General features: G+C 44.6%; 1 protein-coding gene across 1 annotated transcript in view; it reads left to right on the top strand.

Moving 5' to 3' along the window:
• Positions 1 to 26,614, top strand: part of PPM1L (protein phosphatase, Mg2+/Mn2+ dependent 1L) — an 87,969-nt gene that overhangs the window by 40,394 nt on the left and 20,961 nt on the right. The window contains exon 2 of the mRNA XM_042881027.1: positions 20,767 to 20,941. Coding sequence (XP_042736961.1) covers positions 20,767 to 20,941 — 175 coding nt within the window. The remainder of the gene's footprint in view (positions 1 to 20,766; positions 20,942 to 26,614) is intronic.

Here is a 26,614-nt window from a genome sequence, read left to right as displayed (position 1 = left end):
ATTTTCTGGTGTGTCTGCTGTTTGATAATCTCCCATTCAGCGTGCTGTTACTACACGGGTTACTTTTGCAGCTTTTTGCTGTAAAACTTAGGAAACAGCCTCTACCCGAGATCTCCTGATAATTACTTATAGCTTATTCTGTTCTGTCTGCAACCAAAAGGACTTGGTGGCTTTTGCACAGCAATAAAGGCAGTTGCAGAAGGCCAAGGTTCTGTGCTAGCCAGCTAGTTCTTTCCTCTCCAGTTTCAGCCTCCTCCTTGTGTTGCTGATTGAAAGACCACGCTGTGCAGAGCTCTGTTCCTCACAGTGCAGATCTGGCTGTGCCTTAATGTCCCAGTGCTGCTGCTGAGCTCTGGCTCATGCGTTGCCTTGCAATTGTCATCGGCGGTTACTGCCGCCAGGCAAGGAAACCAGTGGTGCCTCCGCCTGTTCTTTGACTTAGTGACCTTTGGAACTGCACCCAATGGCTTATAAATTCTATCCTTTGATCTGATTTTTTTCCTTTTGCTTTTTCTTTCCTAGTGTGGTACCTTATTTTTCAGCTGCCAGCAGCTGTTTAAAGTGTAGCCATGTCCCTTCCACTGAAATCCTTCCAGTCAGTGAGATGACTGTATCTCAACACCTGCTGATCTTCTCCTATATCTATATACACACTTGCATACTCTGTATCTCAGGTCCCTGGTTCTTTAGTTAGGACAAATGCAACAATTCTCGTATTAGCACAGGCCTACTGAGTATCACCTTTTTGATGGGCTCTGCTGTTCTTGTCCTCCTGGCAGCCAGGCAATGCTCGCAGCCATAAGCCTGGTGGCTGCACTGCATGCACCCATGTGTTCCGTGCAGGTGCCCTGTGCAGCTCATGTCTGGGGCGCTCTCTACCTCCTAGTCCTTTCCCACTGGATTCTGTGAAAGAAAGCTCTGATTTCTTCTTAAGCTGCCTGCTGTGTGAGGAACATTTTGCCAATCTCACGTGGCTAAGCTGCATTCCTCGCTTTCAGGGCTGCTGGCATTTTTGCTTTTCTGCTCCTTCACATTACCTTCCAAATCCTTTATGCTGCATTGAAAAGAGAATGAGGATAACTTGTATTGCTCTTCTCTTCATCTGATGACCTGATTTCCGTTCATATTGTTTTTGTCTCATGCTGTGTATTATTGGGTATTGTCAGGGTGTGACGCAGAAATGCAATTAAGAAATTATACACTAAATATAAGCAAACTGTGTTTTCTGCACATACTCAATAGATTAGCATCTTGAAAAAGTACCAGGCTGCACTCCAGTGTCTCAGTCCAGGCCTTCTTGGCCGAAATGAACACTGGCAGCAATGATGAGAAGTTTGCAGTGTTATAAATGTGTTGGTGTTTGAATACAGAAATGTGAAGACTTCCTGAGAACTGGCAAGTCCCTTCCCAGTGTGTGTTATTGTTATTAGAGGGAAGTCTTCATTAAGGGAAATTTGAGTTCCGTGTCAGGGGAAATGAAGCTGAGAAGAATGCTGCTTATTGCTCACAGAGATGTTGTAATATGAGGAGCCGTAATGATAACGTGGACTTTATTATCATGGAGCTTTCAGCAGTTGCATCGTAAGAAAAGATAATGATGAAATTATTAATGCAGAATGAAATTAGCACAGATTCAATATTTGCAACTGCTATCTTAAAGAAAGAGTGAAATGCTTAAAGTTCTTTTGGAGAGAAATGAAATGGGGGATTTTTGAAGAATAAGCAAACAAAAACAGACTTACTTATCCCCTGCCTGGCAGCCTGAGATGTCCTACATCCACAGGGAAGGCCAGGCGGAGTGGGAGAAGGGCAGGGGGAGGGAGGGAAGGGAGTGGGGTTTATGAAACTGATTACTGTTTAAAATGTGGAGCAGTTTTCTGTGAGGTGTGCAGATTTAGAATTCAGTATGCGCACATTTTTCCTCCATTTTTGGCAGCCGATCAGTGCATTGAGATATGTGAGGCTACAGCCATGAGCCTGAACTGGTGCTGTGGGTCAGCCCAATGGGCTCGTGCAGCAGGCCTGCTGCTGTCGCCTTGCGTGCTGCCCTCACTGTATTCTGCTGCAACTGCAGTCAGCTCAGCTCAATGGTGGCTCTGTCAATTTCTGTAGTGATGTAGCTGTTTCTGGTGTGAAGCTGATAACAGGTGGGTAGCATCACAGCTTACAACAGCAAGCCACATTTTGTCCTGTTCACCTGATTTCTCACCTCATACACGGCTTCAGCCATCCTATCTACTAACGGTGCTCCTGATAAGCTTAACCTGAGCTAAGTGAATTTGTGTGAGCAGGAGATGCTTGTCCCTGCCAATTCTGCCTGCGTCTGCTGCCCTCGCCTGCACCTGGGTGTGTGATCCTGCAGCTCTGCAGGATTTGGATTAGCTGCGCATCGGCTCGCTCGCAGACTAAAAGTCTCATGTCACTTTTTCATTTGCCCCGGTTGGTTTTCAGCCAGATCAGCAAGCTGATCCCTGTGCTGAGCCCTGACTGGGCTGGATGTGATGTAAGTGACACGGGAACACATGCCTGGTGTGGGCCAGAGCAGTGCTGTCCCTTCTGATGATAACCAGCTGTTAAATCGGGCACGTCTTGGATCTGCATGGAAAAAAGCCACAGGGCAGGGAACAGCTTTCCCAGGACATGATGTCCTATTGCTCGGTAAATGTGGCAAATGCTGCAGTGATCAGCTCCTGCCTTCTCACCCCACTTCTCCCAGACCACATGCAGGTTGTCCTTGGGTTCACAGTCAATTGGTGTTCTTACTTTTCCTGTCTTGTATCAACAGCACGTGGTTTTCAGTCTAAGTAGTGCTGTGTTCCATCAACGGCTTCCCAAGACAGGAAGACCACGGATGTTGGTGAGACTGAAACCCTACCGAGGGTGCGTTTGGGGCCAGGAAGGTTTTCCTCGGTCAACTGTTGAATGCTCTTCCAGCTTCTACTCTGGCAGCTGCCCTGAAAACATGTGTTTTGAACATCATGCACTGCTGGTTGTTCCAGGACGCAGTAAATCCATTTTCAGACACAAAATGTACAAACATCCTGTTCATTTCTGCCTTAAACTCCATTCCCAAGGCAAGTCTCTTAAGATCATGCTAAGAGGGGTACATCAAAGGGAAACCTTGTAAAATTTTTCCCCTTGTCTAAAATAAACCTATGAACAAAGCCCTGGATAGGATGTTGGTTCTAAGAGTGTTTTGTGTTGCTTCCTTGTTGACGACAAATCTGTAACTTCAGGGATTTTTTATATCTATTTATAAAGTATTTTCCATTCAACAATTTAAATGCAGAAGGTTTTATTCTGTTTTGTGAATGATCCTTAAGGCAGAGTGATGAGCTGCCTTCTCTTCCTGCACCTCTATAGCTAGCTGCAGCAGCTTGCATACACGCAGTTAAAAAACAATTAATTAAATTACTACAGTATTCTTTGTAATGTCATTCCACCCAAAATGTGACTGTTTAAATGCTTTGCTCAGAAGCTATGTCTAAATTACCCCCAGTGTAACTTCAGCTGGTTTATTTTGTTACACGCAGTGCGATGAGGTTGGTTCCACTTTGCTGAGAGCTCAGAACAAGTCAGATATGTTGTTCTGTTCCCACCGTTTCTTTGTAGGCGGCCGTGATCAGCATTCCTGCAGTTACAAGAGGTTTTGTGATTGTGCCCATTTTTACCACGAAATGTTGGTGCCAGTGGTGCAGCTGCACTCCTGTTCTGCCTGCCTGCAGCCCTGCGGTCCCCAGGGGAGGCAGACCAGCAGGGCAGCTTCCAGCTTGCTCGCACCACGCCATGCTGCGATGCCAGGGAGCGTTTTGGCGCACCGTGATGTTCCACTCCTAAATCCAGGCTGATTCTTTGAAGTTTTCGTTGGAAATAATCAAGGGAAGCTTTCATTCGCCTTCTTCATGTGGTGTTTTATTCAAAATTAAAAAAGCCAAATCTGACGTATGTGTTTATGTTAAACGCCTTTAATGAAAAGGAGAACAGTCACAGAGAGCCGACCGCTGAAGATGTGACTGACCCTGAATTCCCTGTCACATTTCTACCTCAAGTCATCTTGTAGATGAATATTTCATCACGCAGGTGGGGTTGCATGGAAATTAATTTATTGGGTCCCTTTCAAAGTTGAGGTGTTGGTCCTTTTAAAAAGAAACAATCTGCTTGTTATTTTGGCAGTGCTTGGGAAGAACAGAGCGCGGGTTTCTCCTGTAATCGATTTCATTACAGGAAGTTTGTGATGTTAAAGCAGGGAGAGGCATTACTCGAATGACTGAGTTTCTAACTTGGTTTTTAAGGGAAAGCAGGAGTGTTTCTTGAACACCTAATTATGGAAGTATTTTACCAGCATTCTTGCTTCACACAATATATTTTCTTTTACGTAATGCCTGAGATCTGTCAGAGTGCCTAGGCTATGCTGAAAGGCAGAGACCATCGTTCTTAAAGGCTTAAGGAGTTTGAGGAGAATTAAGCTAGATGCTCTGGAGAAGTCTGCCAAAGAACAGGGAGTTGGGGAGTAAAAAAAGTGGGAAAGCTGTGCAAAGAGGCCAAGGGCAACAGCATGGCAATGAGGAACAAAAATAGCAGGATAAAGATCACAGTGCTACAAAGAAATGGCCTGTAGCTCCTCATGTATATGCAAAACTTGAATGTGACCAAAACAACCTTCGTGGAAGAGAATTCCAAGATATTCACTTACAGGCTCTCCAGACACGTCGGTGTGGTTGTTGGTGATGAAGAATTTCCTTGTGAAACAGCTCTTTATCCAGTGGAATAAAATCAAGCTGAATTTTCTTTTGTTCCTTTATGTTTTTAATTGTTAGGATTGAAGATTTCCTGTTGCTTTATGGCAACGTAACTCATCAGTGATGTCACATTCAGGCAGTTTAATCTGTAGTTCTTTAAAAATGTAACCTATCTTAATTGCATCTAATGACAACATTCACTACAAAATGCTCCATTTGAATTTATTTATCCCTTTTAGTTTCGTTCCTATTTCACAGATGGAGTTTAAAGCTTTGGAAAACATTAAAAAAAAACAAAACACAGCAACATTTTAAGTGTTGGGAAATGTCCAGCATTTCTTGTGGTTACCTGGGCTTTGCTCTCATAGGTTTGATTTATCAGTTCATTAAAATGCTGGTTTTGAAATAATTGCATCTGGCTGTAAGGAAAGAGGGCTTATGGACATCAGAAATGGTGAAGGTCAGAAGCAGCTCTGATTTAAGTTTTCTTGGGCTTTCTGTTTACATGCCTTGATCTGACATTTTGGAGAGCATCTTTTAGTTCATCTGATTAATTTGCTCTCAAATTCATGCATTTTCATTCTAGAATATCTTGGTTTTTACATGTAAGTATCTGCAGCTCTTTAAGGTGAGTCTCATTCTTAATGTTTATTTTGCAGGAGATTAAAAATAGCTAAGATTTAATCAAAAGGCCAAGCAAGGCAACCTAATCTGGTCTGAACTCCTGAGCTGGCTCACAATGAGGGATGTGTTGGCTCTGGGCTTGGGAGCTTGCTGCCTTCAGCTGCAGGTTTCTTTCCAAGTGAAGCCCCGCTCGGTGCTCCCATCAGTGCTCATCTCCAGCCGGTGAGGTGCTCTCAGAGGACTGGGCACCAGCAGACTCCGGGTTCTCTCAGTGACCTGATACTAAAAGCTGGGGATTAGCTGCAGAAGTAGTTCCAGAAACAAGCGGTGCTCCTGTTTATAAGCTGTGATTTGCTTTCTCCTTGGGGCAATCAGTGCGAAGCGCGGGCTCTGGGTTGCTCTTTGCGTGCTCATCTGACCGCAAGGTGGCATAGCGATCTGTGCTGAGTGTTGAGGAGCGCAGCGTGGCACTGCTTGGGCACTTAAACGTTGCGCTCTGATTCACCAAGGGTTGTTCCGGCTTCTCTACCCAAACTGCCTTCCACGTTGTCTCTGACATTTCTCCTTTCTGTCACAAGCTTTTTGGAGGCTGGGCCTCCCTTCTGATTCCTCCTCTCACCCAAAGCAGTCTCATTTCTCTTTGGCTGCACCACACCATCCCCACCTGCTGCCTCTCAAAGTGGTTTCTCTGTTATTGCCAGGTTTTACCTCCAGTGCTTCCTGTTGGCATTTCACTTTTCTCTATTTAGCTCAGTTTCACACCCACAACATTCTCAGATCTGGTTTGATCCCTTTTTGCTCACTGTTGGCACACATACTCCAGTCTTGCTCAGAGCACTGCGATTCTTTCGGATGTTGCTTTTGCCTCCATGTCTCTGTCTCAGTGTCAGTCAGCAAGGAGCAGCCACTTTCTGGAGCACAAAGCACCAACTCCATTTTGGACTTCCTGCTCAAAATTCTTTGTTCACGTTTTTGTCTTACTCTGTTGAGATGCTCCAAGTAGCATATTTTTCTAACATTGCTTTTCTGCTTTGGTTTCTCCACGGTTCATCCCATCAGTATGTGCTTCTGCTCAGAACAAGGCCTTTCTTGCCACTGCCCCGTAACCTTGTTGTCCGATCCTACAAGAAGGAGCACGTTTCCTAGGTGTGTGCTGCAGTTTTCTGGTGTGCTGAGAAGGCTCAAGCCATCGAGTGCAAGAGGCAGAGCCAAGGCAAACGTTGTCTGCATGAGAATGCTGGCGTTCTGCCTTCTGGGGAAGAAGAGCATTTCTGGGAGAGGATTAAGAGCTGTTCTGACACCATGTAGTCTCGCAGCACTGTGTGAATATCCCTAGGTAAATGCTGAAGCTGTCTGACTTCTATTTTAGTTTAGCTCTAGAGAGTCAAGGGAGATTGGCAAGTCGTCAGCGTGAAGCTTACAGCCAGTTTAGTGTTTGAGTGAGACTCTTTACCTTGGACAAGCATTATGAAATGCTCATGGAAAATAACAGGTGGGATGGGAGTAACTGTGTGAAAAGGATCCAGATGGAATAATTAGCAGCAGGGAAAGAAGAGAGTGCAGTTCAAGCAGGCCAAGATCTCAAGCAGGAAATCCTGCCAGCGGTGTAACGTTGCTGACAGCCCTAGGGATGGATGGAGTGCCTGGAGATCTGCTGGTGGGCATCTCAGCCCCTGCTGCCTTCACTCAGAGACACCCCAGCCATCCCACTTGGCTGCTGTGTTAGGCTCTGTTTTCTTTCACATCACCTTCGTGTTTTGAAATCTTACCTTGAAATACATCTGCTTGTTCGTGCCTCCCAGCAAATCTGCTTCTGTTGTGCAATCTGCATTGGTTTCCTTGCCTTCAACTGTATCAGATATGGTGCAAGCTGGGGTGAAGGTTCTCAGTATGAGGAACGTGTTGGTTTAATACCAGTGTTGTTTAGGAGAAGAAGCTGTTTATTTCAGAAGGAAGGAGAGGCATGGCAGCATGGAATTGCACTGCAGGACCAGGCAGTGCTCACAGCACCCAGCACGTGCTCTGGTCCCAGGCCCGGCTCTGTTTGCAGAGCCCATGGGTACGTAGGTGCCACACTCAGAGCTGTTGTGTCATCCTTGGGCTTGTGGCACGGCAAAAAGCAGAGTGGAGAATGGTTCGTGTGCTGCAGAGTGCAGGATGTAAAGAGGGGTAGAAGGAAACCGGGGAGAGCTCCGTGTTGGGCAGGAAATGCTGAAGTTAGGGACGGCACCAGCTTTAAAATCAGAGCATCATAGCTTGCTGGGAGGCCTTGGCAAGGAGATTGAGTGCCTGAGAGTGTGGGATAAAAACAATGTAGTAACTACAGAAACTTATAAATCAAACCCTGCAGAAGAAAGATTTGCTACCAGCCCTTTTTGCTGAGAAAATAATCTTGATCTCCCCAACTTCCAACTCCGTGCCTCAGAGGCTGGCAGCTCGCTGAATCAGAAACATGGGTAATTTATTCACAAGAGGCAGGTACTGCATGGGGCTGTGAAAGGGAAGGCTGTAAGATAAGCCACTTGTTAGCTTGTTAATCTGCTTCACAGGGAACTGCCACATTATACTTTGCTGTTGCTCTTGATAAAATCAGAGCAATAACATTCTTCTCACGAGATGCATTGTGTGCTGGAGGACTGAAAGAACAGGACCTGCGGGATGATGGATGCTCCGTAGTGTAAAGGATGCACAGCTGTTCCTGGGCGAGTGATGGCAGGATGCACATAAAGCGCCTTGCAAGAAGACCTCACTGCAAGTGGGCAAGTTGCAAACCTGTTTTTCTTTAGAAACATTGACTTAGGTTTATTTAATTTCTGTTTAAATTCCTGGAAGTTAAAAGGTTGAATGTATTTGGGAAGTCTCCAAAATATTGAGTGCTGCTACAGAAGTTGCCTTGCTATGTAGTGCTGATAAAAGGTGTGGGCTTTTTGTCGTCTCGAGGCTTGCTGTGAAATCTGAAAACTTCAGGCTGTGTCACTTTAATACACAAACATGCTGAGCAACACAAAAGGCTTAAAATCAAAGCTGTGCTCCGTTATCTCTTCAGACCAGGAGCTTTTTCAAGGAGGTTCTAATGCAAGAGCAGAATAACTTCCAGTTGTGTCTTTGAAGTTTTTTGGTGTGATATCATGGACATTTAATCCGTACCGCGGCTGCTCTTAGAAACAGTGAGAAATTGCAAAGTGAAGCAGGAACCAAGAGGAGCTGTTTGAACGTTTTGTTTGAAGCTGTTTCATTGCTTCGTGACGTATGTCTTGATTTTGGTGTAACAGTAAACCTAGAGATGACTGCAATTTCAAGTCTGATGCTTCCAAAGTGACTCAGTGTAGGTGCAGATGATGTATGAAGGTATAAAAACTGCTGCAGCAGTGACTACAACACATGCTTTCGTCTAATTCCAAGGCTGAAAGCGTGTGTGTGGTTGGGGCCAATGGAGACCCAGTGTGTGTCCTGCAGAGCCCTCAGATCTCAGCAGCGTGCTTTTCAGTTGCACTTGAAAGTCAGCATATTGTGAAGTAATTTTTTTTGGCCGTGTATGTTTGCTTTTTGGGGACTTTTTGTTGTTTTCATTCAGCAGCAGCCTTACATTCTTGCAACTAATGCACAGAAAGGGCTTTGCTCAAACACTGGTTTCAGCAGCGCAGGGCTTCAGCAGCAGCTTGTTTGGCTGAGTAATGCCATTGCTCATCCCTTGCCTCATCCCAGTGATGACAACAGCCCCATGTCAGCTTGACCTTCTGCTTTGTCAGTAAGTGCTATTTGCAACCCCTTGTCCTAATGAGCTAGAGAAACAGAATTACCGGGTACTATCATATTTAATTAAATTGTGGTTCAAGAAGCTGCCATTTAAACTGTAACTTTTATTTCCCTGGCTTGGGTTTCATCTTTCCTTTTCCTAACTTCATTCCTCATTACTTACCCTTCTCCCAGTAATTAGCATCATTTGTTCTTTTCTCCTGCATCTGCCTCTTTCCTCTGTATTTTCCCTGTGTGCCCCCAGGCTCTTGGGCTCAGTAAGCCCAGGAGTGCTGATCGCACAGCCAAGAGAACTTCTTGGTTCTTTAGCTGCATGCATCTTTAGAGAGAAGAAATAACAGCATCCAGGCACTTGTGTTTATCTTAATTGGGAGCCTGATTTAGGCCCTTTTTTCTCTCAAGGATGCTCCTTTCAGGGTTTGTGTAGTGAAATGGCACTACAAGATGAACATGCGTTGGGAACCTTATTTATAGATTGCAATTGGCTGCTCTTCTATTTAATGGAGCTCTGTCTCTGAGCTGGTGTCATTTAATTATGTCTTTTGTGTAACTGCTCCCTATTCATTCTTTCCACTCTGGAAGGTTTGTGTCTTCATACCGAAGAGGGCATTTTAATTTTCATGAATTTGGTGAGTCCACAACTTGAGAGACAAAGCTGCAAAGAAAACAGAAGAACCCCAAAGTTGGAGAGGCCTTCTGTAGCAGCGTGGATTGAGCAGAGGGGCTGCTAAAGCCATTCCTTTTCTCGCCAGTTACTGATCTACCAAAAATTCATCTGATTTCTCCTCTGTTTAGGAAGAGGGGCTGCAGGCCGATCTCTGTCTGTAAGGAGGTGGAGGCACAACTGTGCATCCTTGTTGGAATCCCTGAGCTGGCTTGCTCTGGCTAGACGCTGTTTTCCATTAACAGCTCCATAATAAAGTCCTACACTCAAATGTTACTTTTCCATTGGTGCATTTAGGAACTCAGTACTCTTCTTAAGGGTGTGTTGTGCCATGATCTTGTGTTTCAACCCCTTACCACCCACATGAAGGGCAAAAGCAATCCTTCTCCTGGCAGCCTGTTACACCAGCACACACAGAGGGCAGACAAAAGTCCCTTCTATTCTGGAATGGTGTTGGATTAGTTTTACACAAACTGTGAATGCAGCACTTTCCTAGCTAGCTCCGTGCTCATTATTTGCAACACGGGTCAATACAGTGGCCTTTTCAGATCTGAAGTGAGGAGAGAACCTAAGCAAAAGAACCATAATTGCATTTAAACAGAGCTCATTGAGTCTCAAAGTCATTATCTTCACAAATTTCAATTTCCATATACATGGCTAAAGGAAAATGTCATCAGGCGCCGTGGTAAATCGTTTAAAGAAGACATGGGCACATTTTCCCCGTTAACTGTTTGTGTGCACTGTTTGTCAGGGCTTTTGAAAAGGCAGTGGGACACAGTGAGTGGGGCTGGAACCAATTGTGCTTTTGTCATCTATTCATTAATCTCCCGGCTCCTCTGAGCAAATGGTGCAGCACAACGCAGCCGCAGAGCTTGGATTAACCCTTCAAATGCATTTGTTCCACAACGAAGTCAATTATCTTGATTCCTATCTCTTTCTGCTTGCAGCATTGGATGTAGCATGGGGTTAATTATACATGTGGTTCTTAATATAGAATTTTCAGAAGGCCACTCAGAGAAGAAATGGAGACCTAAATGAAAGCCTGAGAATTGCTTCCAGCGTTAGGCTGTGTAGCAAAAGCTCTACCAGGGCAGGACTGGTGTCGAGTTGTGGAAAGGAGCAGTGGGAGCCTTGCAGGTACTCCGGCTTTGGGGGAAAACGCAGCCAAGGTGGCGGCCGGTGCCCGCTGTGTGGCTGATCCTGTGCTTCAGAACCCTTCTCCTACTCTTTTAGACTGCACGAAAAGCAATCTTTATAAAGTTGTTCTTACCAGACCAACGCCTAGCCACGGTCAGAAAGTGTAATGCAGGGTTTGCGCCTAACTTCTGCTGCAGCCTGAACCCCGAGGAGCGCCTTACAGACGGGCGTCTGCGCACCTGCCTTTCCTTGTGAGAGCCTTTAAGTACAGAGCAGCTCCACGTGAGCCATCCGACACCCTGCCGCAGCTACACCGACTGGGCAGCGCTGGAGCGAGCCCCGGTCCCAGCCAGCGTCCCTCTGTGCGCACATCACACTGCGCAGCCAGGCGGCAGAGAGAACTCGAGCAGCAGAGGCTCGGTTCTGTGCTGGCTATGGCTAGAAATGCACGCTGTGCTGCACACAACGTGTCTGTGTGCTCGCCTCTCCGTGCTGCACCTGGCAGCACACCTTGCTCTTTCCTAGGGGAGCCCGGCAGTGTGCGGCCGTGTGAGCTGCAGCTGGGTTGTACCCTGCTTGGGGGACTGAGGTACTGCCAAGCTGAAGGTACTTGAGGAGTCCCAGACATGACTTCTACAGTGGGAAAAGCAGCATTTTGTTCTTTAATTTCACTCTGTAGTTCAATTGAATTGTTTAGACTACTTTTCTTTTTTTTTTTTTTTTTTTTTTTTGAGTAAGAATCTTCAATAGATAATAAATTTCAGACCAGATGGTTGGATTTTGGTAAAATGGTAAGCAAGTAAAAATAGAATCTTCTCAGTCTCCTGCGTAATGAACTAATTCTGAGAGTGTCTCAGCCCAGGCTGAATCTTTCTAATTCCTTTGATGATTTCTGCTTGGCAGAAAGTGATGCCTTTAAATCAGGAGAGACCATTTAGACTGAAATATTCCACTACGCTCACTCTCCCTTTGCTTGGAGAGGGAGAACGACGTCAAAGAAAGAAGCGAGCTTCTTGCTATTAATGTGTCTAATAGGCTATAAATACACTTTTCACTAAATGCACGTAACAGAACGGAAGGCTTTTGGTAAAAACCTGATTCTTTGTAAACCTTCTTATATCCTACTGCCATTTGCAAAAGCATCTGCACAGAAATACCTGTAAGGCATTTAAATAGCTGTACTGATGCAAGCTTACAGTCCCCAAGCTTTAATGATCATTTTCTCAGGGGCTGCACAAAGTTGCATTCGTTCTGCAGAACTGGTGGGGTTTTTTTCCTTCTTTGTTGAACTTGATGAGCTCAGTACAACAACATGCAGTATTTTTCTGTACGAAGCAACATTTGCTGCCCAGCTTGCTTATGAGCAGTTCAATACTCTTGTAAAGCTAGTTGTGTTAATGATATTTCAACCATTATTTTCAGTGTTATCTCTCTGCTTCTGTTGCTTCTGGTTCTTACACCAACATAAAAAAAATTGATCTGCTTAGATTTGATTGTAGTAATACAAGAAAATGTTTCAGTTTCTCCTTGTTGGATGAAATTCTTTCTGGCAGGCCTTCAGCAAATGCAGTGTCGACGTTTCTACTTGGTAATCACTTCTGACCTTCTGACCACGACTTGCAGTTTGGGACCCAGATTTTGCTGCAGTATGAAAAGATGGTGGACAAGTATTTTCCTGCACTTTCAAACCTTTTCCTTTTTTCTAATTGTTTCCTAATTCAATATTTGGTTACTCCTCAGTCAGTACCGATAACCATTATCATTAGATTTGGGTCAAACCTTGACATTCGTACTTCATTTTTAATAATTATTCAAGCATTCTTTCTTTGTTCCATTAGCTAAATGCTGCCTGTTGGTAAGTACAGATATCAGTGATGTCTCTTCCGGCCAAGTGGACGTGGAAGTCGTTTGTCTTTTTGAAATACATCATCTCTGCAATAAGCTTCAGTTTCTTATTGGTTAAAACTACCCGGAGTATTATAAAATTACAGCTTTGTCTGTGGTAATTTTCACTTTAATTTACCTACTAATCTTAATTCTTCTCCTAAAAAGAACATGAATAATAATTGGCTTCCCAGCACAATTAGGATTCAGAATTTGTATCCATGCATGTGCAATTTAAGTGCTAATGCATTTGCTTTTATTAGGGTAGTAACTTTGCTTGTTCTCATTATTCTTAATGTATTTACTGAAGCTTTTTTCTTTTTTTTTGTGCACGTGTGCAGTTGTCTGAAGACCCAGAATAAACGAATAAACCTGGGTGGAGCATCACCCTCCTGAGCTACCAGGAAGGTTTCACAGCGTGTGGAAGGGGCTGAGGCTGGAGGCAGCCTTGTGTTTCTGGTAGCTGGGTAGGATTTCTGTAGTTTGGTTTGTGCCCGTTGTCTCTGGGCCATTCACTGTGCACAGCTGAGAGGAATTTGGCTCCACCATTTGTGTTTGTGCACACGGATAAGGCCTCCCTGAATTTGCTGTCTTTGGGCAAAACCACCCCAGTTTTGCTGAACTCTGTGAGATTTGTGTCGGCCCATTCTCCAGCATGTCTGGTCCCCCCAAGGGCAGCACATCCACCAGGAGCAGCCTCTGCCCTCAGTCTGTATCTCTGTTCATTAAGGAGTGGATGTCATTTCCTTGGGGGTAGAATTCCTCTCCATGGTGATATCTCACTGTGTTCATTGATAATAATTGTAATGATGGCTAACCAAAGCATACAAGAAGGACATGTATTCTGATTTGATGTATTTGCTGCTTTGAATACTTTCAAATCAACACAGTGTACATTAAAGGGATTAAATTCAGGTTACATGATAGGCTTGGTGGCAATTTTGAGCAGACACTGTTGAGTAGGTATATTCATAAGGAAACCCTCCTGGCTCTTGTATGATTGGGGTGTAATAATTGTATCAAAGATTGGGAAAGTGATAAATAATGAAGGTTAATTGAAAATCCAGAGTAATTGGATACATTTGCTTGGTGAAAGCACGCACAGAGCACGCCTTTCAGTACAGTAGGTTGTGAGGCTGTAGAGCTAATACAGCAGAAGGCTGAGGGGTGCTTGCACCGAGGATGAGATCTCATGGCAATGGAGAGCAAGAAACGTTCTCCACGGGGGTAGGGAAGGGGGGTTTGGTATTGCACTGCAGCACTGCAGTCCCAGGTCCCAGCACCACCAAGGGCAGAGCTGGAGAACTGCAGCTGACAGAGGGGATCAGGAGTGCTGGAAAAGATCGGTTAGCCTGCACAGTAACTTGACAACTAACAATGTGCCATTCAATGAGCTCCATCTATTTAGGTTATCAATGAGAAGATAATGGGGTGATTTGATCAATTTGCATGCATTTGCATGAGAAAAGGGAAGGTAGGTGAGCAGACATTTTACTTGATTCAGTGTTGGAAAGTCATAGATAATAGCAGATTCAGACTGGAAATAATGTGAACATTTTCTTTGGTATGTGAAATTATCCTCTAACTGTAAGGATAATTAACTTCCAAGGGCAATAGGAGATTCTCTGTCTCTGTTTCAGAGTAGGAAATTTTTCTAAATGGCTTATTCAAGCAGTGAGAAGGAAGCTGTATGGTCCTTCTGCTTCAAGATGTCAGACAAGATAATCATAATGCTCCCTCTTGATTTGATAGAATTAATCTTTCAATTAGACGTCCAGGTTCCGAAGCAGCCCTTGTAGCTCTGCCAATTACAGCATCATCTCTGACAGGTCAGTCTCTGCACTCATTTCCTTTCCTTGTCTGTAGGATGAGCGACTGCTTGACTCTATCATATGCAGCACGTTGGGGTAATTCCAATTAATTAAAAATTATTTATTCAAAAATGAATTATTCACGTATTTTGCTGTCCCTTCCCTAAGCAGAAGATGGAAAATGATGGTTTTGCCTTTACTCTCACCTCTTGTCATCCATGTCCTACAATAACGAGCCCCATGCAGGCACTCAAGTGCATGCTCACCATAAGGGAATGCGTTCTTATGTGACTGATGGAGGGGGGAGTGGGAGGCAGAGCACAGCATGTGATTTTTACATCACAAATTCTGTTGACTTACTTGCTTCTCATCCAGGACGTTTAAATAAGTCTATTTAAGTGAGTGACGAGAGCTGTCTTAGGTAAGAAACTTAAATACATAATGTAAAGCCATCATTTACATCATCATTTATCATTTCTGTTTGTATCCCTTCTGTTTGGTGATACGGCTGCTTGGAGGGCTGGCAGCCATAAATCACATGTAGGCTGTGTCAAAGGAGATCAAGCTCTCTGTGCTCAAAGCACAAAATCAGAGGAAGCTCCACAACAGATGGCCTTTGCTTTCCGTTTCATGGGCACCGGTTCTCACTGGGCAATTCATTATTTTCTACAGTTGAAGCAGCTGTGGATTACTGTAATTATAGATTAAATATATCTCTGACAATCCAGTGTGAATACTAATTTGAACTTTATACATCTCCTTGGAATCAGGTTAATTTTCTCATGATTATACAGCCTCTGATTGACTGAAGATGTTTGTGAGGCTAATATTTCTCCTGCTATGGAAATGAATTGTGCGTGGATTGCAAAATACCAGTGGTGTTCTTAGGGCTGTTGAAACTCCTCAGAGAGAATGCCTGAGTCCTGCAAGCATTTCTGACATCATGCTTTCGCTACCAGCCTTGGTTAAACCCTGGGCTTGGCTTTCCTAGGACGCTTACTGATCAATAGCAAGTTATTGGCTCGAATAGTCATTTTGGAGGAAACAAAATAAAAGACACTTTTTTAATAGATATACTGGGCTAAGCATACCAGAAGCTTGCTGGTGGGAAAACACTGCTAATGAGTTTCTTCTGACTTGTTTGTTCTTTAAATAGTTCCTTGCTGTAGAGGGCAAAATGTTCATCCCAGTGCCATTTGTAGACCTTGCTCTATCCTCTTGAGAGTAGATTATGTTTTGCAGTCATGGTTTCCTTCTGAATAACTATTAATAGACTCATGTCCTTTGTCCAGGGGGTTTGGCATAGCAAAATTCTACTGACTTCAGGGCAGTTATTTGTGGCTCCTGCTGAGGAAGGAGCAGCATCGGCCTGAGCGAAGCTCTCGTCAAGGCAGGGATCCAAAGAGTGCTGCGTAACCATTCCTGTGTGCAGTCAGCACCCAACGGAGCACCGAGGCGACAAGAAACACCTCCTAAAGGTTTAGGGCAGTGCACCCTAACTGTGGTGAAGTGGGAAGAAATGTGCTTGAGCACAGCATGAGGGGTGTGCTGGTGGAACTGCCCTGTCAGCCCTGGCTGCTGTGTGTCGGAGGGCAGGGTGTGCACGTAGATTGACTTGAGGCGTTGTTTCTTTATCCCAGCAATCCGAGTTTATATATATAAACATTTATTCCAAATGTATTTTTGTAGTGTACTTTTTTGAAATAAACAGGAAACTGCTACCAAAAAATCACTAACGGACTGGAATTCATTTCTTGTCCACAACCTCGTCTTACTGTAAGATATCTGGCAAGTTAAGGGCACTGTTCTTTGTGTAATGAGTTGTGGCATGGTGGATTTTTAGGTTTCTTTTATCGGTTTATTTTGTTTTAAGATATTAGCTCAGAAACGTGTAGCAAAGTATCTTGCTAAGGAGTTCCAGTCTAAAATACGGAATGTGAAATCTCAAGTGGGATCATCGCATATTTCCAGCAGTACTTCTGGTGGAGTCCTTGAGCTGCTCCCCAGTCTGCACCGATGGGAACCGAGTTACTGCATCCCTGCATGCCCTGGGAGAAGCACTTTGCTGGCTGTGCCTTACAGTTCTTGCTGCTTTCTCCTAATAGAGATCATGTGATCTTTTATTCCGCTTTTAGGCACCGAAGTTAAACTGCCTACTCTGTTATCCCACTTCTCTTCCTTTATCCTATTTTAAAAGTAGCCCCTGCGTTTGCTCTTTCCAAATAGTGCCCTCTGTGAATTTTCAAAGACAGAAGTTGTTAAAGAAATTGTTTCAGTCAGTCACCTACAGCTGAGCTAATTTCATCTGGCCCAGCCGGCTGGAAAACCTGATCTTTACAAACACTTCTAACATAATCTTTCCATATTTTGTCTTAGGATTTTGGTTACCTTCCTCTGATATAAATTGCCACTTGAATGCACAAAAGTAAAGGCAGTCATACTGTAGCCAAAATGAGACTGCAAACACTTCAGCTTTTATGGCATCATCTGTCAAAAGCTTTTCTACTCTGTTGAGCTGTAGACCAACATTTGCCTGTCTTTTTCTTATTACAAATGGACTTGCAGAAACTTTTCTTGCCACCTTGGCTAGCTTTAAGTCATTTTTTACTCCAGTCTCCACTTGTTTCCATCCTCATTATTACATTCTGACCGTGCGTGTGCTTCCTTCTCAGAATCCTTCCCTCAGCTGAACCAGGAGGTGAGCAAGGTGCCCCTTTTCCATAATGGCAGCTCTGCCCTTGCCCAGCAGCTCCTGACGTGTTGTCTCTGAAGCGTGTAGCAGTGACCCTGTGACCCTCAGCAGTGACAAGAAGAGGCAGAAAGATGTGACAGAAGAATCTTGATCTTGTTTGTGATCCTTCAATGTAGATGCTATGCCAGCAGTACGCTCCCTAACATGGATCTGTATTTTCCTGTGATCTCTGGATGCTTGCAGCAGCAAGGCAAACAGGACAAATTGTCCCAAGAGTATTAAGGTCACACATCTTTAGTTTCCCTCCAGTCCCTGTAAATCACTGCAGCCAACGAGGAGCTCAGGTCTCAGGCAAGGAAGTCCTCATCTTCCATTCTTTGTACTGGAGATCTGTGTTGTGGCTGACAGCTGTTCCATCTCCTTAGCTTCTCCACCTGCTGTATGTGCACTTGTGCTCATCTTCCCACCCTGTTGTCTGTAGCACTCCTTGCCATAGAGCCGTGGACCTGCTTAGCCTTGGTCTCTCCATCATCACATTTGATGCTGGAGAACTCTGGTCTCCTCCTCTGTGCCCACGGGGTGCCAGTGGATGCAGACCCTCTAGCTGCATGTCCCCAGTAGTTGTTTGGCCACCAACACAGCTTTGTGGGACACACGGGGCAGCTGCTCATCCACTGAGGACATATTTCAGGTGGCAGGAATGCACAGATCATGAGTTTGTTTTTTGTTTGTCATGAATTTTACAGGTTGAGCAGACTGGTAATTCCAGACTTGAGAAGTGTTGAGCTGCAGCATCCTGCAGAATGCAAGTAAAACAGGGGCCAAGGCTGAGACTTTCTCTTACAGAGATGGCTCTTTCTCACACACCAAACATTCAGCTCCTTTTGTGTGAGATGTAGCTGTGTAAGGAGACTTCTTGCTTGGGCTGCCATTTGACTCCTGAAGTGGCTTCACAAAGAAGTTGTTAATTAACCTGTGTAGACCTTTACTTCTCCACATATAAGGGAGCTCCCAGAAGGAGATGCTTCAGAAAGCAGAGCAAAGGGTGGCACTTGGCATAACTAAAGAAAAAAGAAAGAAAATACTTGGAATAAGTATTTCTCATTGATTACAAACGTTGGCAACATTGGGAGTTACTGAAGGGCGATGGGTGCTTTGGAGGTGCAGAATGAGACACAGTGAGGGATTTCAGCATTTCCTGATGTGATTTACATGCAGCATCATGGAGAAAAAACCAACTTTTTGTGAATAAGCTCTGCAAGTCTTCTACAACATTAATGATGCTGTGACTCTATGATTCTGGAGTTATTTCACTGTAGGCAGGTGCATAAGATAATATAGAAGATAATAGATTTTGTAGAACAAAATGCCTTAAAGGCAATCGATATAAAAGGCGAGGAGTTCATATCCATTTTGTCATTACTTTACAGCTCAGTATCTAGCTGTGGCATGAAAGGCAGACATCTCAAAATCTATTGAGAATTCTTTTCAGATCCCTATTCAGATCGGTCTCAGCTCCATGTGCTTGCTGTCCTTCGAGTCTGGAGGCTGGGCCAGCTACCTGCAGCCCTGGGCTCCAGGCTGGTTGCATCCTGCTTGGCAGAGTAACACTTCAGCAGGAAAATAATTGCTGCACATATGTTTGGAAATGTCTGGCCATTGTGCACATGTATCTCTTCTGGGTCAGGAGTGCTGCTGGCAATGACTTCCAACGCTCAGTGCAACGGCATCCCCTGAAGCATGGCAGGAGGAGCTGTAGGCACGTGAGCATCTCAGGAGAAGGCGCTTGGGCAGCGTTTCTCCGTGGATTTGGGGTGTTTGGATATCGGTGATGAAGGCGGCCCTGTGCTGCAGATGCCTCGCTGGGGTCGCCTCCTCACAGCCGGTGCCTTCGGTCCTGGTTGTGTTCCCATCTGCTCCCGTCCATCTGTCTCTGGGCTTTGTGAGGTCTCTGGGTCAGAAGTGATAGCGTTTACAGCCACTGGTGTGCTTGCTCAGATGGCGCAGGAAAATGAATGTGTATAAACTTCTGCTTCCTGCTCTTCAGAATTGCTGCGGTGGGAGAGCACAGAAATGCCCCCTGCGGGGTGAAGCCTCTTCTCAAAGCAAACGTTAAGTATAAATGCCTGAATGTGGACTAAATAATTAGAGTACAGTGTGTCTTTTGGCCTTCCCTTGGAAGGAAACAGCTATTAAACTGTAACATTAAATATGTTGTACTCATGTGGACAGTTTGTTTGGTTTTTGTAGAATAATTTCATTCGCCTCACGTGGCTTAGCCTGCAGATGAACTGAACGCAACTTCTGTGATATTTTAAGGTTGTGACTTAATCAGCAATTGACTTTGGCAAACTAAATACAGACCCAGGAGAGCATGCTGCTGAGCAGGGCTGAGCTGTGGTCGGTGCCAGGCCTGAAGCAATGTCGTGTTTGTGGTTTTCTCAGAGAGCTGCTGGTGCCTCATGCTGCACAGAGCAGCAATGCTGGCAGGTGGGCACCTGTCCAGAGGCAGCTGCTCTTCTCATTTACTGCCCTGTTTTCTGCACGTTGCTCTGTAACACTGATACAACCATGCCACCTTGTGTTAATTTTTGTTTTCTTATGGTCTCAATTTTGTGTCTGTGTGACCAATCAAGAATTTGCTGTGGATGTGTAATACATCTGCAGTCTTCCTGTCCAAGCCTGGTTATGTAACAACAGCAGGTGAAGGGATTCCATTCACTCACTTGATACTTCAAAAATTCTTTTCAAACTTTGTTTATGATGAAGAAACGTAGGTATTGTGTTATGTTCCTATTCAGGCATGGTTAACTGCTTTTGGACTGCTGTAACCTTCCTGCTGAAGGAAAATTATTTTATTTGTATAATGCATTTTCACTGCTGTTTTTAAACGTTACTTTGAGTGGGAAACATTACATGATTATCCTGTATTGAACAGAAAGGTAGCCAGAGCTCATCAGCTGAGATGTAACGAGCTAGCAGAGCTGCACTGAATGACAGGGCACGTGGTGAGGGCTGGGAAGGCTGAGCATCGAAGCCTAAATCCCATTCATGCCTCAGTGCTCCACGGCAACCCCAGGGAATGTAGGAGACCAAGATTATACCTCTTGAGCTACTCTGTGTCTCTCAGTTTGCTGTTTATGGACAATCAGAACAGCACATTGTAAGGAGAAGCCATGACTTGTGTATCCTGCTGGACGGTAGGACTGCGCTTTCGCTCAGAGGAATTTGTTCTGCTGTATCCCTGCATCCATGGGAGTTCTGGGCACATGGTAATTTTGGCAGAGAAATGACCTGTCGATCTTAGCACCATGGAGTTGGTAGTATTAAGAGTATTCTTTGTATGGATTGTTAAATTTGATAGTGCTTTAACTGAAAGCAATACTACTAATGATGCTATGAACATCCATGAAGCTCTTCAAAAGAAGTGCTAATTAAACCTTTGTTTCTTTTCTACAGTCAGCAGCAGAGTATGTGAAGTCCCGCCTGCCCGAAGTCCTGAAACAACATCTTCAGGACTATGAGAGGGACAAGGAGAACAGTGTGATGTCCTATCAGACCATCCTGGAACAGCAGATTTTATCAATTGATCGAGAAATGCTGGAAAAATTGACTGTATCCTATGACGAAGCAGGTATGTCTTTACTTCTTTCTGAGTCACGTGCTACTGAAAGCAAGTTGCTCACCTCCAGTCTTTGGAGGGATCGTGAAGCCTGGTAAAATGTTTTTGTCAAATGGATGCCGTGCACATTGCTGGATCCTTCTTCACAACTAACTTGTTTCTGAGCTCGCTTGGACCACGTGGTCTGGGTGGTCACCGTCTGATTTTTAAATGTGTCGTGATGGATGTGGATAGACAAAAACAGATAACTGGTAAAATGTCAGAGGCATTTTATTAGCGCAGTTACAGGGCTCTGATGAGCCCTGCTGTGTCGTGACGGTCTGGATTCATGAGGGTTTGTAATTATAGCTAATACTTTTTACTAGCGTTTAGTTTGAAAGTAGTTAGAAGTGTCCTAGCTTTTGGATCCTTCAGCTTTGGGATCAGTTGTCCTGATGCCAGGTCTCCTTTATGATTTCAGAGGAAAAGGAACAGATCCTTTGGATGGTGTTTGCTGATCTTCCAAAATAGCCTCCCATATCTGCTGTACACATCATCCCCTGGCTTCCCAGCCTTAGCCCAGCTCTGGAAAAGCAAGCATTGACAAGCTTGTACTGTTTTGTTGTGTCACTTTGTCCTTTCAATGTAGTGCTGAGAAATACTCAGAGCATTTGGATACTCAGCCTCCTGCTCAGACTCCTGCTCACTATCAATGTCTTTGATCTCAAATGCTCCAGCAACTTAAAATGCCATGTGCAGTGCCTGTTCTGGGTACTCGCAGGGCTGTGAGCTTTAGTGACTGGAAGCAATTACAATGCTCTGTTAATTCATCAGCTCCTTTCACACTCAGCCAGTAAGTGCACCTCATTCTCTTAAACTGCTTTGATCTTAGAAGCTCTGAGCAACTTGCAGTGCCTTTGCAGACTGCACATGTCATGTGCTTAAGGAGCTGTGCGTCATAGGAGTTCTTCAAGGACTGCACAGTTAAACAGGGGCTCAGGGTTTATTTTTCATCCCGTATCTCCAGTTTTTAATGATGCTTAAAAAATAAGCTTTTTAAAGTTGTCGCCTTCTGTTACTTCTGCTTATATTTTAACGAGGATTTACCAGTCCAATGAACAGCGTAGATCCTTTGCTGTCACGCTGATTTGGTCACTTCATCTCTCCAGTCATTTTGATTGATTGAAGTTTGTTAGGAAGGAAAAAAAACAGTGGAGAAAATTACCAACCTCTGTCAGGAGAAAAAGATAGCATTTTCCTGTATTGAAAACTGCACGTTTGTACAGGGAAAATAAAGACTAAACTGCTCCAAACACACACTTGGAGATTGATGTCATACAATAAAGCAATCATGCAGAAAGGCGAAGCTGTGTAGCGTTGTAGTAAAGTCTCAGCAATCAAAACTGAGAGAGGATGCAACTCGCTGTAAATTAAAAGCCAGAACTTGAGGCTGCTAATCAGCTAGAGATACCTCTAGAGGTTAAAGCACCAAGGTGGTGGTGGCTGGTAAGCCTGATCATCTTGTTCACTAAAAACATGTAACTGGTGCTACCTGCTCCTGAAGGAAGATCTGACTGTGATCTGAGCACAGAGAATCTGCTGCTCGAGCCATTGCAGCAGATGTTTGTGATTCCAAGCTCTGCAGTATTCAGACTGTCCAGTCTCAGACCAGTTGTGCTGGTGATGTATTTTAGTAATGTTTTGCCATATCAAAGTCAGTTTAATGAGAAGATGAAGCTGCTGGCAGTAAATACAAAAAGTGGAAAGCAGTCTTTAAAATCAAAATAGTGAAATACCTGTGATTATTGTGTGGGACAAACACAGTTCTGTCTGACAGAAGCTGATGTGAGCCATCAACAAAACCCATCCTGGGCTCCAGGCAGTGTTGCTGGCCGGGATGCTTGCCTTGGCACCCAGAGCTCTGGTTGGGTTTTGCTTCAGCCATTTCCAAACTGGTTCTGAAGTCCTCTCTTCTCAGGAGAGCATTTTTCCCCTTCTTTTCTTCCATCAGTGAGTTCTTTCAAGGAAAATTGGTGGATATTGTACTTAAATGCTGTACTTATAGGTGTGCTACAGAGAAAAGCACTTGTCAAAATGGATCTAAGCTAATTTTTCTGGTTAGGTATCTTAACTCCATCATTTTGTAGGCTGCAAATGCTTTGTGTGTGTGTGTGTGTGTGTGTGTGTGCAGAATTCTGCTACATCCATCTGCTGGATTAAAACAGTACGACTGTGCATGTTGATTTGGCCTTTGTAGCAGAGCATGCAAATATTAATCAAGTGGAGCTTCGATGGACTCAATGTTCTAATGCCCCTTTTTGTAAACCTTCCCTGTTAGGAAATCATTAGATTTGAAACTACCAAATAAAGTGAGTTCATCTAAAAATAGGCAGCTGCTGACAGGATTCTTAGTGAAGTTTGACTGAGAAAGATTTGTAAATGAAAGCAGGCCAAATGTGACAGATGGATACAAATCCTCTCGTAATCTTTAAATCCCTTCGTTTAAAAAGTGGCAATCTTGAGTAGCCATGGCTGGGTTAATTTTGTGCAAGAATATTTTCTCTGCTGAAGCTTTACTGGATGCTGATCCTATTCCTTCCACTTACAGCACCGTAATGCTTGGGCTGGTCAGTGATGCCTCTGCACAGATGGATGTTTAGGACCCTGAAAGGCGCTTTGGCACTGAACTTGTGAGTGCTGGTTAGCTGCAGCCTGCAGGAGGCTCTTCTGACATTTTCGTACTCACAGGTTTCTCTTTAATGGATAGCCCCTCTCTGCCAAAGTCCTGTAGAAACTGAGTTTCATTACTGAGTGACAAAAGAGATGAATTTCATTTTTCCCTGCCGTGAAGCTGTGGTGAGAGATATTGATTGCGGCCAGTCAGCTCCAAAAATGCTTCCTTAGCCACTGGTTATCAGAGCGTCCCATGTTTCCACACAAAGCAGGTGGCTGCTGCTCAGCACATCCTCCCCGAGGGGACCCAGAGCTCATCCCTGCACTGCCAGTATCCAAGGGCTGTGCTGTGCTTCACCCTGTGCTGGGGCACCGCATCCCTCACTGGTTCTGTGGCTTAGGGTAAGCCCAGAGGAGATGGAGCACGGCGCTGCTGCGGGGCTGGGGCTGACTCAGGGCTCAGGAGGGAACCACAGAGGGCAGGAGGAGCCCACCGAAGGGAGCCCATGCTGGCACACAGGGCTGTCACAGCCTTTTTGGTCATGGGGAGCTTAGGTTTCAGTACTTCAGTCCCATTTTCCTCCTCCAACCCACTTTCAGTGCCTCTGAGTAAGTGAAATTGCTCATAACAGCGGTTTATTTTCTTAAAGTGTATTTTTATGCTAGCAAATCGCATCCCAAATTGCCTGAATGCTCCAATCTTAGCAACAAAATTTATTTGCTGCTGAGATAATCTGTCCATTAGCACTATGACACACGGCAGTCTGTCTCTGGGTGAGATGAGGTTTGTGCTCTGCCTCCACCAAACATGCCCACGTGTTGCGTTCCGCTAAGAATCACGCAGTGTATCGCTGTCTTCCCCTCCATCCCTGCAGGATTTAGCAGGTAATGAATTGATAATGAATGAAATGGACTCCTCTTACTCAGCCTGTATTTCTGTGCCTCACAGAACATCATTTTTTTTCTGTAGCTGCAGCTGTGAGAAGCTGTTCCGAGCATGAATGCAGGATTCAGGCTTTGGGATTTGCTTCAGGACTGCAGCCTGGTGCTGTAGTGAGCTATATATCCTATACAGGGATAATAAATACCCTGTTGGAGAAAATCCTTTCTTCCCACTGAAAAAAGAGCTTTATCAGGTAGCGTCATCATTATTGTACATCACAGCACAACTGAAGGAAGTTAACTTTGCTGTGATGTTTGTTGCAAGGCAGCTCGTGCACAGGAGCAAGCCATCAAAAATGCAGGAAGAAATCTGTTTGGTTTGCTATAGCTACCTTCTTTTTTTTTTTGTTTAAAGAAAAAGGTCTTAAAATGCTGGGAGTATCTTTCTGCCACGTGTTTGGCTGGTCCTTTCTGCATAGATGTGGTCTTTGGGGATATGCAGCACCCAGGTTCAGCAGTGGTGACTTGTTGGGAGCTTCAGCTCTTGGCCTGAGCGGAGCAGGGGCTCGGGACCATTCCTCACCCTGCCTCACCACAGCCCTCCCTGGGTCAGGGTTTGGGTGCGCTGGGCTGCCAGGCATCCCTCACCTCACCTCCCCTCACCTCCCCTCCCCTCACCTCACCTCACCTCACCATGCACAGCCATAATGGCCTGCGATGCCACACAACTGTGCCACACATGAAATGACCCGAGCTTCAAAAAGGACTGAGCATCTTGGTGAAGTGTGCAGCACTTTGGGAGGGATTTAAGAGCGGGGAGGAAAGACACACACTGAATACAATGAACACAACCATTGCAAAGGCATTGGATTGCACAGAATGTCCAAGAACAAAAAGGAGAGAGCAATACAGAAGCTGCTGGGAAGAGAAATGCCAGACATAACGCCTTTCCTGAAGAAAGGGCATGTGCAGGCAAAGGATGGCTGTGTGAATGGCATTTCCATTATCTCAAGAAATGGAACAGGACAGGGTTTCTGTGTGTTGTTGTCAGCACCATTTGCCAGCGTTGTAGCAATGTAGTGAATTTATTTTCCCATTTGTGGCAAACACATTGACACAGCAGATGTGTGACTAACATTGCTCTGTCTGTCAGGGTAACAGTTACTGCTGCGCTTCCTTCTGATGGAGGCTGAAGCTCTGTGGCCAGGAGTCCACTGCTGTTTCTCTGCTGTTTGCTTTCTCTCAGGCTCAGGTTTCATTTTGCAATGATTTTTAGATATTTAATCTCAAGAACATGATCTAAATCAACAACTTTCTTTCAATCTCAGTGTAAATTCAGCACTGAGCCTTTTCCAAATAATACAGTAAGAACAATTTTTACCCTTTATCGCTAGATGATTACTTTTGTATAATCTCTGCCTTATGCTCAATGTTTTCCTTGGCACATTTAATTTTTTTTACTCATTAAAACTGCATGTTGATCCTGGTCTCCACGAGCCAGAGCTCTGTTACTCAGCAGAGGACCAATAACCCTGGCAAAAGCCACAGGGCCATCACCTTGAGTGGGATTTCTCCCTTGTAGCTGTTCATATTTGCATTAGAGACATCAAATTCTGGGCCACTTTTCTAAAGCTCTTCAGTAGTGGGCAGGGAGAAACTGGAGGTTCTGGGACATTCATGCCTTTGTTTTAAGCAAGTAAGTGAAGAGATCTTAAACATGCCCCCTCTTTTCCATGGACTGTGAATTAGCTTTTACTCACAGGTGCATACAGGTAGACAGCTCCAGCTGGGAGCCTAAACATCTCTGTAAGCACACCCATGAAAGACATTACATTTCGTTGTACGCTCCAGCAGAAGCTGTGTGACTGTTATTTCCTACACACGAGCTCATGCAGTGCCCTGTGGTCTGTGCAATTCCTAGAACATGGACAATGTTTGTAACAGCAGGTGTATTAGTTAGGTCTGCCCAAGTGCATGGCGTTATTTTCCTTCAGTTAAGATAATTTGTTATAATGCATGTAATTATAACCTTTCAGCAGAATCTGGGAGCAGTAATAGTACTTTGACTGGTAAGTGCCTACTTGTGTGTGACATATCCCTCCCTTCCTGATGAGTTTTTTAGCAGATATTCAGCTAATTCAGCCAGCAGTG

This window comes from Lagopus leucura, unplaced genomic scaffold (genome assembly GCF_019238085.1).
Source record: "Lagopus leucura isolate 7727_CA_CO unplaced genomic scaffold, USGS_WTPT01 Super-Scaffold_100029, whole genome shotgun sequence".
NCBI lineage: Eukaryota > Metazoa > Chordata > Aves > Galliformes > Phasianidae > Lagopus > Lagopus leucura.
This window is presented reverse-complemented; position numbering and strand designations above follow the sequence as displayed.